This window comes from Fundulus heteroclitus, unplaced genomic scaffold (genome assembly GCF_011125445.2).
Source record: "Fundulus heteroclitus isolate FHET01 unplaced genomic scaffold, MU-UCD_Fhet_4.1 scaffold_46, whole genome shotgun sequence".
Taxonomy (NCBI): Eukaryota; Metazoa; Chordata; class Actinopteri; order Cyprinodontiformes; family Fundulidae; genus Fundulus; species Fundulus heteroclitus.
The window spans coordinates 1,299,215-1,311,305 of NW_023396879.1; the positions used below are offsets into that span (position 1 = coordinate 1,299,215).

Consider the following 12,091-nt stretch of genomic DNA (forward strand, 5'->3'; position numbering starts at 1 on the left):
CCTCTCACTCTGCTATATCGGCTGACATAATACAAACATCTCTAACCAAAACATTTACAGTGTAACAGAAAATATGCAAGCCTTGACCTTGACTAACCAGGGAGAGTGAAGCCATCTCTGAGTGCAGCTGCTTACATGTTTTTGAAGAAGATGGGTCAGAGGTGATTTTAGGACCCCAAGCTTTAATGTTTCCATTCACATGGAGGAGGGCATGTCTACCTAGACCCACATCCTCCTGGAAGATATTTAGAGATGAAGTGTAGTGAACCATTTGGCAGGAGAGTGAGTGTGGAACCTACACTTTGTAACCTTAACCTACTTGTGTGGAGTGATTTTTATCAGAGCTTCAATTAAAGATGTCGATGGGGAGGCCAGTGACATTATCTGGGTTTGAATTAAAGTTACACTTTGTGAATCTAATTAATTTCTTCTGTTTTCACTCCTCAGACATTTCACAGCCTCTTGTTCTCTTGGAAGGTTCTTGCTGATCAATCTGCCAGTGGCCAAGAGAGGAACTTCATTATTAACCTGAAGGAACCAAACACCAAAGACATGAAAGAGGAAGAACCGGAACCTCAAGGAATTAAAGAAGAACAGCTTAGACTGTGTATCTTTCCAGATGAAAAGCAACTTGTTAAGCAGGAGACAGAAACCTTTGTAGGGTTTTCTGCTTGTGACAAACTATTTCAAGTTGAACCTGAACAGCAACAGATGAACGTGACAAAGGAGGAACCAGAACCTGAACAGATCAAAGAGGAACATGGGGATCTCTGGAGTAATGAGGATGAGGAGCAGCTTGTAGTGAAGCAGGAGGCTGACACCTTTAAGGTGACTCATCTGGATTTAAAACATGACACAAATGAACCGGAAGAGAAAATGAACCAACTTGTCAATGCAGACTCCCCTGAAGGTGAAAAGCAGCATCAGCAGGATATTAATCTAGAAGAGTCGGGATCAAACACAGATGAAGAGCTAAAGCGTAAAAAGAGACGAGAGAAAACCAAAGATCACAGTGATGGTTCAAAACTAAAAGGACATAAGACCAATAAACCTTGTGAAGCATGTGGTAAATGTTTCACCGAGTGTAGCTGTTTGACCAATGATATTAGGAAAAATAGAGGAGAGAAACCTGTACTGTGTGTGCTTTGTGGAAAAGGTTTCCCCTGGCAAAGTAATTTAAATATCCACATGAGAGTCCACACAGGGGATAAGCCTTTCTCCTGTCCAACTTGTGCTAAAGAGTTTTCTCTGAGAGGACATCTGAGTAGGCACATAAGAACTCATACGGGCGAAAAGCCTTATCATTGTAAAGTGTGCAATAAATCTTTTGGCAGTGGTAGTAATTTAGCTGGTCACATGAAAACCCACACAGGTGAGAAGCCTTTCTCCTGTCCAACTTGTGCAAAAGGTTTTTCCACTAAAGGTCACCTGAATATTCACATAAGAACTCATACGGGTGAGAAACCGTACCCTTGTAAAATGTGCGAAAAAAAATTCAGTGATGGTTGTCACCTGGTTTGTCACATGAGAACTCACACAGGGGAGAAGCCTTTCTCCTGTCCAACTTGTAAAAAATGTTTTTCCACTAAAGATAACATGAATATGCACATAAGAACTCATACGGGCAAGAAGCCTTATAATTGTAAAGTGTGCGATAAATCTTTTACTTCCACTAGTGATAGGATTACACATATGAGAACTCACACAGGTGAGAAGCCTTATCATTGTAAAGTGTGTGATAAATCTTTCACTTCCTCTAGTAATAGGATTAGACATATGAAAACGCATACAGGTGAGAAGCCTTTTTCCTGTTTAACTTGTGCAAAAGGGTTTTCTCAAAAAGGTACCCTGAATGCTCACATAAGAACGCATACCGGCGAGAAGCCATATTATTGTAAAGTGTGTGATAAATCTTTTACTTCCACTAGCGATAGGATTACACATATGAGAACTCATACGGGCGAGAAGCCATATCATTGTAAAGTGTGTGATAAATCTTTTACTTCCTCTGGTAATAGGAATAAACATATGAGAACTCACAGGTGAGAAGCTGTATGCTTCTAAAGCGTGTGCTAAGTCTTTCAGAAACAGTTGTCATCTGGCTGATCGCATGCTAACCCACAGGTGAGAAGCCTTTCCTGTGTCTGATGTGTAGAAAATGTTTCTTCAAGCAAAGCAATCCAAGTGTCCACATGAGAATCCATGGTAATGAGAGGCCTCACCCTTCAGATACATATTAAAATCAGTGACTGTTGTAAATTAGCTAAACAACATACAGGTCAGTTTAATTACATTGGATCACAAGTTCCAACTTCTGCTTTTTCGTGGACAGATGGAGCCATCTACTGAACAACTATAAAGGACTTGATGATCTTCCTTGGTGTGTTATTAAATCAGTAGAATTACTTTTAGATTATTAGAGCTAGGTTTCAGGAGATTGTATTTTTGTCATTCATCTGTTGTTCATTTGAATAAATGATTGAGCTCATGTGACACTAAAATATGAAATTATTTACTTATCCTTCATAAAAATTAAACTTATTTACTATCAAAGCTGACTGGTTTTTAGTGCTGTTTTAGTTCAACCCACCCTGACAAAAATTATTTCCCTAAAGAAAACCCCAGATCATGATGCTGCCAACACCAAGTTTCACTGTGGATGTAATGTGTGTTTTAGACTTAGACTTTCTTTATTGTCATTTTGTATGCACACAGTGCATACAGAACGAAATTTCGTTTCCATACAGCTCAGAAAAATTGCAGTAACTCTACAGGATACCTTGTAGTGAATTACAGTACAGGATAAAAATGCAGTTATAAATTGCAGTCAGTTACAGGATAAGTTTCAATTGACTTCCGGATAAAGTGCAGCAGTGAACAGTAGGCAGTTAAAATGTAGACAAATGTAAACAAATATGCAGTAAGTTTCCAGTAAAGTGCAGCAGTGATTTAACAGTAGACAGTTGCAGTGTAAACAATTATGCAGTAAGTTTCCCGATAAAGTGCAGCAGTGATATTGGAGACTAAGAGTTGAGCAGCATTTATAATGCTGGATAAGGATACGATACAAATGTGCAAATCAGCGAGTGTGGTACACAGTCCATTTTATACTTCAGCAGTTCAACAGTCTGATGGCAGCAGGGAAAAAGCTTTTGCAGAACCTGGTGGTACTGCAGCGGATGCTGTGGAACCTCTTCCCAGAGGGCAGCAGGGAGAACAGTCCATGGTGGGGGTGTGAGGGGTCACTGATGATGTTACGGGCTCGAGACAAACAGCGCTGCTATGAAATGTCTTTAATGGAGGGAAGAGGAGCCCCGATGATCCCTTCTGCTGTCCTCACCACTCTCCTCACGTTCTTCCAGTTGGAGGCACTGCAGCCTCCACACCACACAGAGATGTCAGGGTTATTTTTATGCATACATGGCTTTTAGAGTTCAGTTTAATTTCAGGGTTGTGAACGGCACCCACATTTGCTAAATTCCTGCATGAACTCAAAAAGTGCAACATGGTTACTATTTGTCTGGTACCTATTGTAACCCTGAACACTTTTTTTGTTAATTTGTACAGAATGTATTTGTATTTTGTAATTTTACTAATGTTAAAGGTAGAAAACTTGAATTTTCATTGGTCATAGCTTTCATAAAAACACAGCTTTTGGGGCTTGTATGAGGTCTTTATGTCTCATTGCTTGTAGGAGGTGATTTGACAGAGCGGCTCTTTTTGATGTGGTCTTTGCTCAGACAATCAGCAGCCAACTGTTCATAGTTCAATAAGTCACCCCTTCTAGATAGCTAGCACAACACAACAGAGTGCAATTATTGTTTAGTGTGATTGGTGTGATAGGGTGGAATATGATTTTGATGGACACAAAAAAATCATGTTATTTTAAATATAAAAATATGACATTTTAAAGGGGAAGTCCAGTCAACAAGGAAAAATCAGTAGATTATTAGCTATAACTAAAACTAATACAGTCTTGGTTATTTAATGAATGTAGCATTAATCAATAAGAAAATAAAAGCATTAATTATGTGTATGGAGGCAGCCATTTTTGCCTAAATATGGGCAGTAATGGCCGCCTGACATCACATCCTGTGACGTAGAATCGTGGAGAGCCGACGGCAGCTGTCCGTGCTCTACAAGCTAATTCAATAGGAGCTGTTGTACACAGCTGCGATTAACAACAATTATTTTGGATTTCCAGAGGACTTCACCATTGACATCCGCGAGAGCTATTGTTGAAGCAACAATGCTCATGTGCATGGAAGTTGGATGTAACAATACATCGGGTTAAAGTGGAAAAACATTAGATTTTTCACCTTTCCCATTCATGATTCACTGGGTTCTTTTGTTGGATTACCTACTTGAAGAGGAAGGATTTACCATCTAACTTCTGGCCAGAGAGAAAACACGTCGTCTGTAGCCAACATTCGGAAGAAGAATGTCTTCAAGATGACATGAGAGCAAGACTTTTCGGTAGGTTTTTCTTTTTTATAATGTAGAATTTGCCGGAACATTTGTTTACCTGACCAGAGGGGCGGAGGGATACAACACACTTAGAAAGAATGCTCACTGTTGCGAAACCCACTTATTTTATGCGACTTTGGTCTTATTTTTTTCTAAAGTCGCATAAACCGTACTTTAATGTTTATTTGTTTTCTTTTTATGTCTCTAAAATATAAAAGTAGCATTAATTAAAATTTAAATGCTTAATAACATGTCTTTCTTTGTTTAAGAGGTTAAAAAAATATTTTGGCATGAAAACATATTTATTTACAAGGGGACAGATAGGGCATTGGGACTTGCTCTACAGCCGGTCCCGCGACCTGACTTCATAAACTGGGAGGAGGCAGTACTGTTCTTCACCAAGATGGCTGCCCCCATAAAAGCTTATCTTTTATCTTCAAATGAAAAATACTCTTAATTTATAAAGCTTATCATTTATTGAACAGTATTTAATACTTTTATATTTAAAGTACTTTCAGCAGTTTGAATTCTGATTTTGACCGGACCTCTTTAATATAATAGGGCTTGGGCGTCGTGACGTATTACTTTCCGTGGCCGCCATATTGAATGCCTCCGCCCCCGCTACTCAGACTACTGCCTATTACTACCGCGTACTGTACTCCCTCTCTCAGCCGTGTTTTAATTTGATTAATTTCACCTTAACTTGATTTCAACCATGGTAAACCGTTGCTGTGTTGTGGGCTGTAACAGCGCAACACATGATCGCCATGGGAAAAACATAGAAAATGGGTTAACTTTCCACCGCTTTCCTGCCTGGAGGCGCAACCACGGAGAACAAGTGTCAGAGATAACAAAGAGTCGTCGGCTCGCTTGGATCGCGGCTTTAAGACTACCAATCATAACTTTCCACAGTATCCCGATGTCAATGAGAGTGTGTTCCCTCCATTTTCATTCTGGTAAGTTAAAGATGCACGGTTTTATTTTATAGCCTACATTGTTTCTTTCCTTCAACCGCGACACCACATAAATGCACATAAATACTAAAACGGCAGCGGGAAAAGGCTCAAATACGTGAGAAACCCGGAGGGTTTGGCAGTTAACGTTACTAACTACACCTTTGAAACACATAGCAGCTAGTTAAAAGTACATTACATGTGTGAGTGGTTGTTAACCACTAACGCTTAGCAGGTGCCAGAGCCCGTCTGAGCACAGCTTACCTTTGTACGAGTTACTGTGTTTCCACTGTTTGCTGGCTTTATGATCTGCAGCTCCTGAACCCATCCATTCGTAAACTGCACATGAGACTCCAAGGACTTGTAGCTTTGGAACTGTTCTGAAGTATAGGCGGTCACACCACAAACAAGGTAGCCAAAGACGTCCGATATGCAAAACAGTGGCAACAAGTCGTCGTCGGCGCTCCATAATAATGCTGATTTTGTCAACATACCGGTCCCTGGCTTCTCTATTTAATGTGTCCCGGTAAATTTCAGATCCTTTTCGGGATTTTAACTTACTTTTTCTATCTATTCTTTCTCAACTCAACTTCTACGTCTCTTCGTTCAACAACGTTTTGTCAGAGGTATTTTAACGTTGCGTTGCCATCAACATGGCCGCCACGTCCCACAATGCAACGCGGATCCCGATCCCTATGAACACATTTCCTATTAAGAGGAAAGTATTTCTAACCATAACAACAATAAATGTTTGAGATTTATTTTATATTTTACATTACATGAATGAGAAAAATGGTCAGAGTGAACACGAGAAAAGAATTGCAGTTTAACACAAAGATTTATAAATGTGCAAAATGTATATTATTATTTAATTTATTTTTACCCCATGCTAGCAACAAACTTGAATCAATGGCCTCAGACACTTCCAAGTATTACTGACAGTTTTATTATGCCTCCTATTCCTCTTTGAATGTTATGGACCCAAACTGAACAGTTTTCATGGAATGACCCTTCTACATATTCTGTTGAGAGAGGGGAATTAGTGTGTAGATTACAAGAAAAGAAATGAATATACAAGATATTCTGGACAACATTTCTAATTCTAAATATTTTTATGAACTAATAAATTATCTTAAGAAAACGAAATTGATAGAAGGGATATAAATTATATTTAATTAATATTTATTTTTTTATGGAGAATATGTAAATGGCATCCGGATCCACCCTCCATTCCAGTAGATGTCGGTAATGCACTTTAATAAGTTGCTTGCCTACCGCTATAAAACAAAAAGAAGAAGTCGTTAATTTATAGTTCCGCTCTAATCAACTGTAAATGTACCAAAAACCTTAGACTTGTCTTGTGAGGCCTTAAGCTGCCAACCAGAGAACTGGGTAAGAGACAAAGCTAAAGCCTCCTAGACTCTGACAGCATGTGCAGCTCGTCTTAACCGCTATTTGTCTCCGTTTTAGAAGAAGCGACAGCCTGCGAGGGAGCAGTTAGCATCAGAGCTAACTGAGAAGCTAACGGCCAGAGAAGTTTCCTGTTAGAGGAAAAGGGAAAAAGTGACTTCTCATTGAGAACACTGGACACTTATTGGACTCTGGGCTGTTTGGAGGCTTTTCTCCGAGGAACAAAAGCGAGTCTGACGGTAAGAAGATGAACTTAGATTTAACCAGACCTCTCCACTGAATAAAATTTTAAGTACTTTAAAGTAGTAGACGTGAAACACGTGTCACAGAGAGTTATTGTTCAGACTTCGTTGAACTTAAAAAGATATTCACAGATTCGGCTTTTCCGGATCAATATCTCGTCGGCAAATAATTTCTTATACAAAACCGACACCTCTTTGCAACCACAGCAATGCACTACAATAATCTATAGTGTAGTTAATGGTGATTATATGCTTATAATAACAAAAAAATCTCCAAAAATAGACATATGCACATTTTCTCAAAGTAAGAGTTGTAGTATGATCCAGATGATCCTATCTATGTGTGCTGTGAGTTTGGTGGCACTACAATGATCTATACTGTAGTTATCGCTCATTTTATACTTATTCTAATAATAAAAAATGTGAAAGTGTAGGTATTATCTAAATCATAAAATCTGATTAAAATGAAAGCCCTTTATCCAAAGCTCTTTGATCTGTAGAGCAAACGGTTATTTTTAATGGATTTCTTTTGTATCCTACACGTAAAGAGACTTTAATGAATATTATTGCCGTTTAGGCTTTGGGAATTTCCTAAAAAAAAATATGTAATGTATTATTTTCCAATCCAATAAATGTATTATAATAGACGTGAGATCAGAAACACATGGAATTTATTTGATGATAATACACCTCTCCTTGGTGACGCTGTTAAATATCTCTTTATAATTATTCTTCTGGTGTAGCAACTTGCAGACGGTCCCTAAGCATTTGCGGAGCAGCGAGCTCTGCATAAAGTCCAACGCAATTCGTTTTGAGAAAACTATGGTTGTAGCTCACTGACTGCATTGCTGTGGTTGCAAACAGGTGTCGCTTTTGTAGAAGAAATTATCTGCCGACGAGTTATTGATCCGGAAAAGCCGAATCTGTGAAATTCTTTCTAACTTTACCGCAGTATTGCTCAGTTAGTGGGTTAAAACAGGGAAAAAAACTGTTCAAATGTACAAATAATACTGAATAAAGTACTTTTCAGTTATTGAAGGTATTATTAGAGATTATGTTAATTTTTTGAAACACTTGAATGTTATTGTTCAGTTAGTGGGTTAAAACTGAAAAAGAAAGAAATGCAACAGTTCAAATGTACAAATAATACTGAATAAAGTACTTTTGAGTTAATAACGGTATCATTAAACTCTTTTTTTAAGAATAGAGAACTGCTTTTTTATTATATTTTATTAAAGAGTACCACTCATGCAGAGCGCCTCAAGGCTCCATGCTTGGCCTCTTCTCTCTTTACTCCGTCCCTTGGGAGTCAGATACAAGAAACCACTGTTTAGCCTTCTTTTTTAGACAGAAGACACTCAGACTTTTATGACGATAAAAAGGAAAATAGTTGCTCTAAAAATAAACTTCTTAAAAGTTTATGTTTTTTGGGCGCATTGATGTTTCTAACATCAGTTTTGACCTGGGACCTTAAAGTCAGTATCTGACACTGACTGCTTCAGACCTGAGAGACTAGAGAATAATCTTTGATGCTCAGTTAAAATCTGTAATCAAGTCCAGTTTTTTTTCAAACTGAGACAGCCGACTAAAGACTTTGATCTATGCTTAAATTATAATTTGCTTAGATTACTGCACTGCACTTTATTCTGGGTTTTACAAAACTCTTGTCTAGACTGCAGCTGGTCCAAAATGCTGCTGCTCTTCTTTTAACTGCTACCTGAAAATTATAGCACATTTCTCCAGTTTTAGCAGCAATTCATTGGTTACTGATTCACATTCGGATTGATTTTAAAATTGTTTTATTTGTTTTTAAGTATCTTCATGGCTTTACTTTCTGGGATCTGTCAGACCTGCTTCATCTACACGCTCCCTCTTGTTTGCTAAGGTCTGCAGATCAGTTTTTATTAGTGATGCGAAAAAATAAGACTGTAAAGAGGTAACCACACTTTCTCTGTTGTTGCACAAAACTCTGGATTGAAGTAGCTTTACATATCAGGAAGGCCATTTACCTTTCTGTGTTTAATGTTCTCTTAAAACCTAGTTTGAGATGTTAGCTTTGTGGATCTGCATTTTATTTTACCCTTTGCTAGCTTTAATATTTTATTGTTTTGAATGAATAGTTTTTAGATTGTACAAATAATGTTTAGTTGACAATATTATTAGTTTTTAAAAAGGGGGAAATACGGTTGCTTTGTAAGCAGAAGTTGTTCAAAAACAGCTGAACAACATAGCACAATCTTTTTTTCCTGATTTTGTCAAAATATTATAGTTGATTATAAAAGGCACAATATAAATTATCAGATTCATATCCAGGCAATTAAAACACCTGTGATTATAATTAATCTACAGGTTTGTTTATTTGTATCCTCAATGGTGAATCAGGCTTAGTTTCATCAAGCCTGTATGGTCTGACATTTTCCCCTCAGCTGCAACACTTGAAGCACACAGAGGTTCACGCTGCGTCTTTATGCATGATCCAGCTGCTGTTTTACCTCTTTTCAGCTCCATTCACTTCTAGGAGTGGTGGCCGAGTGGTTAGAGCAGCGCGCTTGCACTCATAGAAGGATGCGAGTACCTGGTTCCATCCCCATTGCCTGCTCTCTGGCTCCCTGAGCAAGACCTTTAACCCCAGATTGCTCCCCGGGCACCGCACAGTGGCAGCCCACTGCTCCCCAAGGTGATGGGATAAATGCAGAAAGCAAATTTAATTGTAATGTATGTTTCAATGACGATAAAGATGATATTACTGTATTACTATTACTAGCTTGTTACGGTTTATAATCTTCATCATCACCTTTCACAGTGACGGGTTTCTCATCTCAGTCTCCGCGCTGACCAGACAAATCTCCTCTATGGCGCAGGGCGCTCTGGTGCGTAATTACCAAGCTGAATGCTGAGTTTGTAGTTGTTCTCTGAGCGCGTTTAGTTTGTGGTCGGAGCGGATGGAATAATGACTTTCTGCTTAGCTTTTAGCCCACTAATAGTCTTAAATCCTATAGGAAATATAGCACTTTTTAGGCATTGCAACCCCAGATTTGATGTGTATAGGCGCAGCTTTTCAATGGTCTGCCATCACTGGTTCCTAAGTGACAATAGAAAAAAACACTTTTTTGGTAACATCTGTTATCAGCATAATTTATACGCAATGATACTGATGTGAGGCTTTGCAGTAGGTGGGATTTTACCTTCATTGGTGCGCTGTGCGCAATGAACAAACAGTGGGAAATAAATACTGTAAAGGACTCATTTAAAGGCAAGAGGAACAATAAAGGGTCTGAGCTGAAGCCCCTCATGTTACAACTTCCTTAAAAGAGCACACCTAAATTACATGTAATTTAATTTTGTGCACCTGAATTAAAAAGCAAGGCGATGCAGCAGCCCACCATGAAACACAACTACTAACTCTCCTATTACCTTTAACTGGGACATTTTGCTACAGGTGGAAGAACATTAAATGTAGTGGTTCAGGTTTTGAAGGCTGGACGCTGATAAAAGCCTCTGGCTCTGAGGGAAGTGAGGGGAGCAGATCAGTAAGAGCGTTGAGCCACAGAAACACGCGCATGTAGTTAAAAATGCAGAATTAATAAAAACAAAACTAATAAACCACTAAGTGGCTTTTTAGACTGGATCTGGTTAGAGGCTCTGTTTTCTGATCCAATGTGCAGTCATGACTGGTTCTGAATGAAGGATTTATCTGACAGCAGCTCTCCCCCCATAGCCTCCTGTGTATTCAGTACCAGATGGTACCGACTTACTTTCACCACTGGTTAAGACCAAAATTATTTATAACTCTGTTTGCTCTTCCTGCTGCTCTTTTAACACAACCTGCAGCAGGAATAATTACTGATGGCCACAAGCTGTAAAAGAAGCTGAAACAGCTCTGCAGAATGTGAAGTTTAGACTAAGCTCTGTCCATCCAGAGCTCAGTCTAAACTCTGCCTTCTGCAGAGCTGTTTCAGCAGAACCTGATGAACGGGGGGGTTGAGAACAGGAACAAAACTCTGAGCTATCCTGCCCTTCTTCAAATAAAAGGATTGGTTGGAGTTTTTACAGTGCTGCAGCTTTCACAGAGATCTAAATTTTAACCTGCTTTTTTCTGAGTACATAATTTACCCAGTATAACAAATAGTGTTTCTGAACAGGGTTACCAACTATAGCTTTAAGCCTGAATGTCAATCACAAAAATCACAGAGATAACTGTCATGGTTTTAAAGTGTTTGGCCCACATGCAGACACAGACAGGACATGAACAGTTTTAAAGATGTTTATTAAAGGCTCAAATAAGGGAAAGCATACGATATGTGCAACAGGCAAGGTCGGAACGTCAGAGCCGGAATGACTGCGGGAAGAAAGAGGATATATTAACAAGGATCGAACCAGGGGAAAATTCTGCAGAAGCTTCGCTGCTTACTGTTCGGTTGGGAAGACCTATCCGAGGGGGGTGGGGGGTGAGTGTAAAAGGAACTCTGTGACTGTAACACTCTGATGGGAGGAGGTGGCTGAATAACAGGAGTGCTGGCAGATGTAACACAGGCGGGAAGCCCGAACAGCACCACCGCGGCGGCAGGCAGGAGGATCAGCTGGAAGAACCGGAGTGTGTCCAGACGAACCAGGTGAATCCAGGTAGGAGGTTCTCTCGCCCGGCTTGGTAACACAAAGGGAGTAAAGTAGAGATGCCAGAGCAGAATCTGAGCAGGTTGGGATTCAGGAAACTGGTTCTCAGTGCACGGAATCAAATCAGGTGAGTAAATCCAAAACACGACGAACTGGAGATGGGATTAATCCAAAAAACAGGGTTTTCAAACTCACGGGTACGAAGTACAGGAGACAGATCTGTGGCCTAGGCATACCACGACGGGGTAACACTCTAATGTCTTCCAGCTCAGTGCACTCCTTTTAAGCCAGAGCAGAGGGTTCCTAAACGAGCCGCAGGTGCGGGCCACACCCACCCATCAACTGCAGCCACATGTGGAGCAGAGTTAGAGAGCACAGCACACATAACCCTGACACCACCCCTCC

At 39.6% G+C, this 12,091-nt stretch overlaps 1 protein-coding gene across 11 annotated transcripts in view; it reads left to right on the plus strand.

Moving 5' to 3' along the window:
* Positions 1 to 12,091, plus strand: part of LOC110367697 (gastrula zinc finger protein XlCGF57.1) — a 63,548-nt gene that overhangs the window by 31,104 nt on the left and 20,353 nt on the right. For 6 of the 11 annotated variants that reach the window (XR_004929475.1, XR_004929476.1, XM_036131896.1 and 3 more), the window contains exon 3: positions 6,891 to 7,069. Coding sequence is in view for 5 of the 11 variants with exons in the window: in XM_036131894.1 (XP_035987787.1) it covers positions 448 to 2,046 (1,599 nt within the window). In the remaining 6 variants the exon portion in view is untranslated. Of the gene's footprint in view, positions 1 to 447; positions 2,554 to 6,890; positions 7,070 to 12,091 lie in introns of those variants that run through there. The other 5 variants (XM_036131894.1, XM_036131895.1, XM_036131898.1 and 2 more) reach the window with 3 other exon arrangements.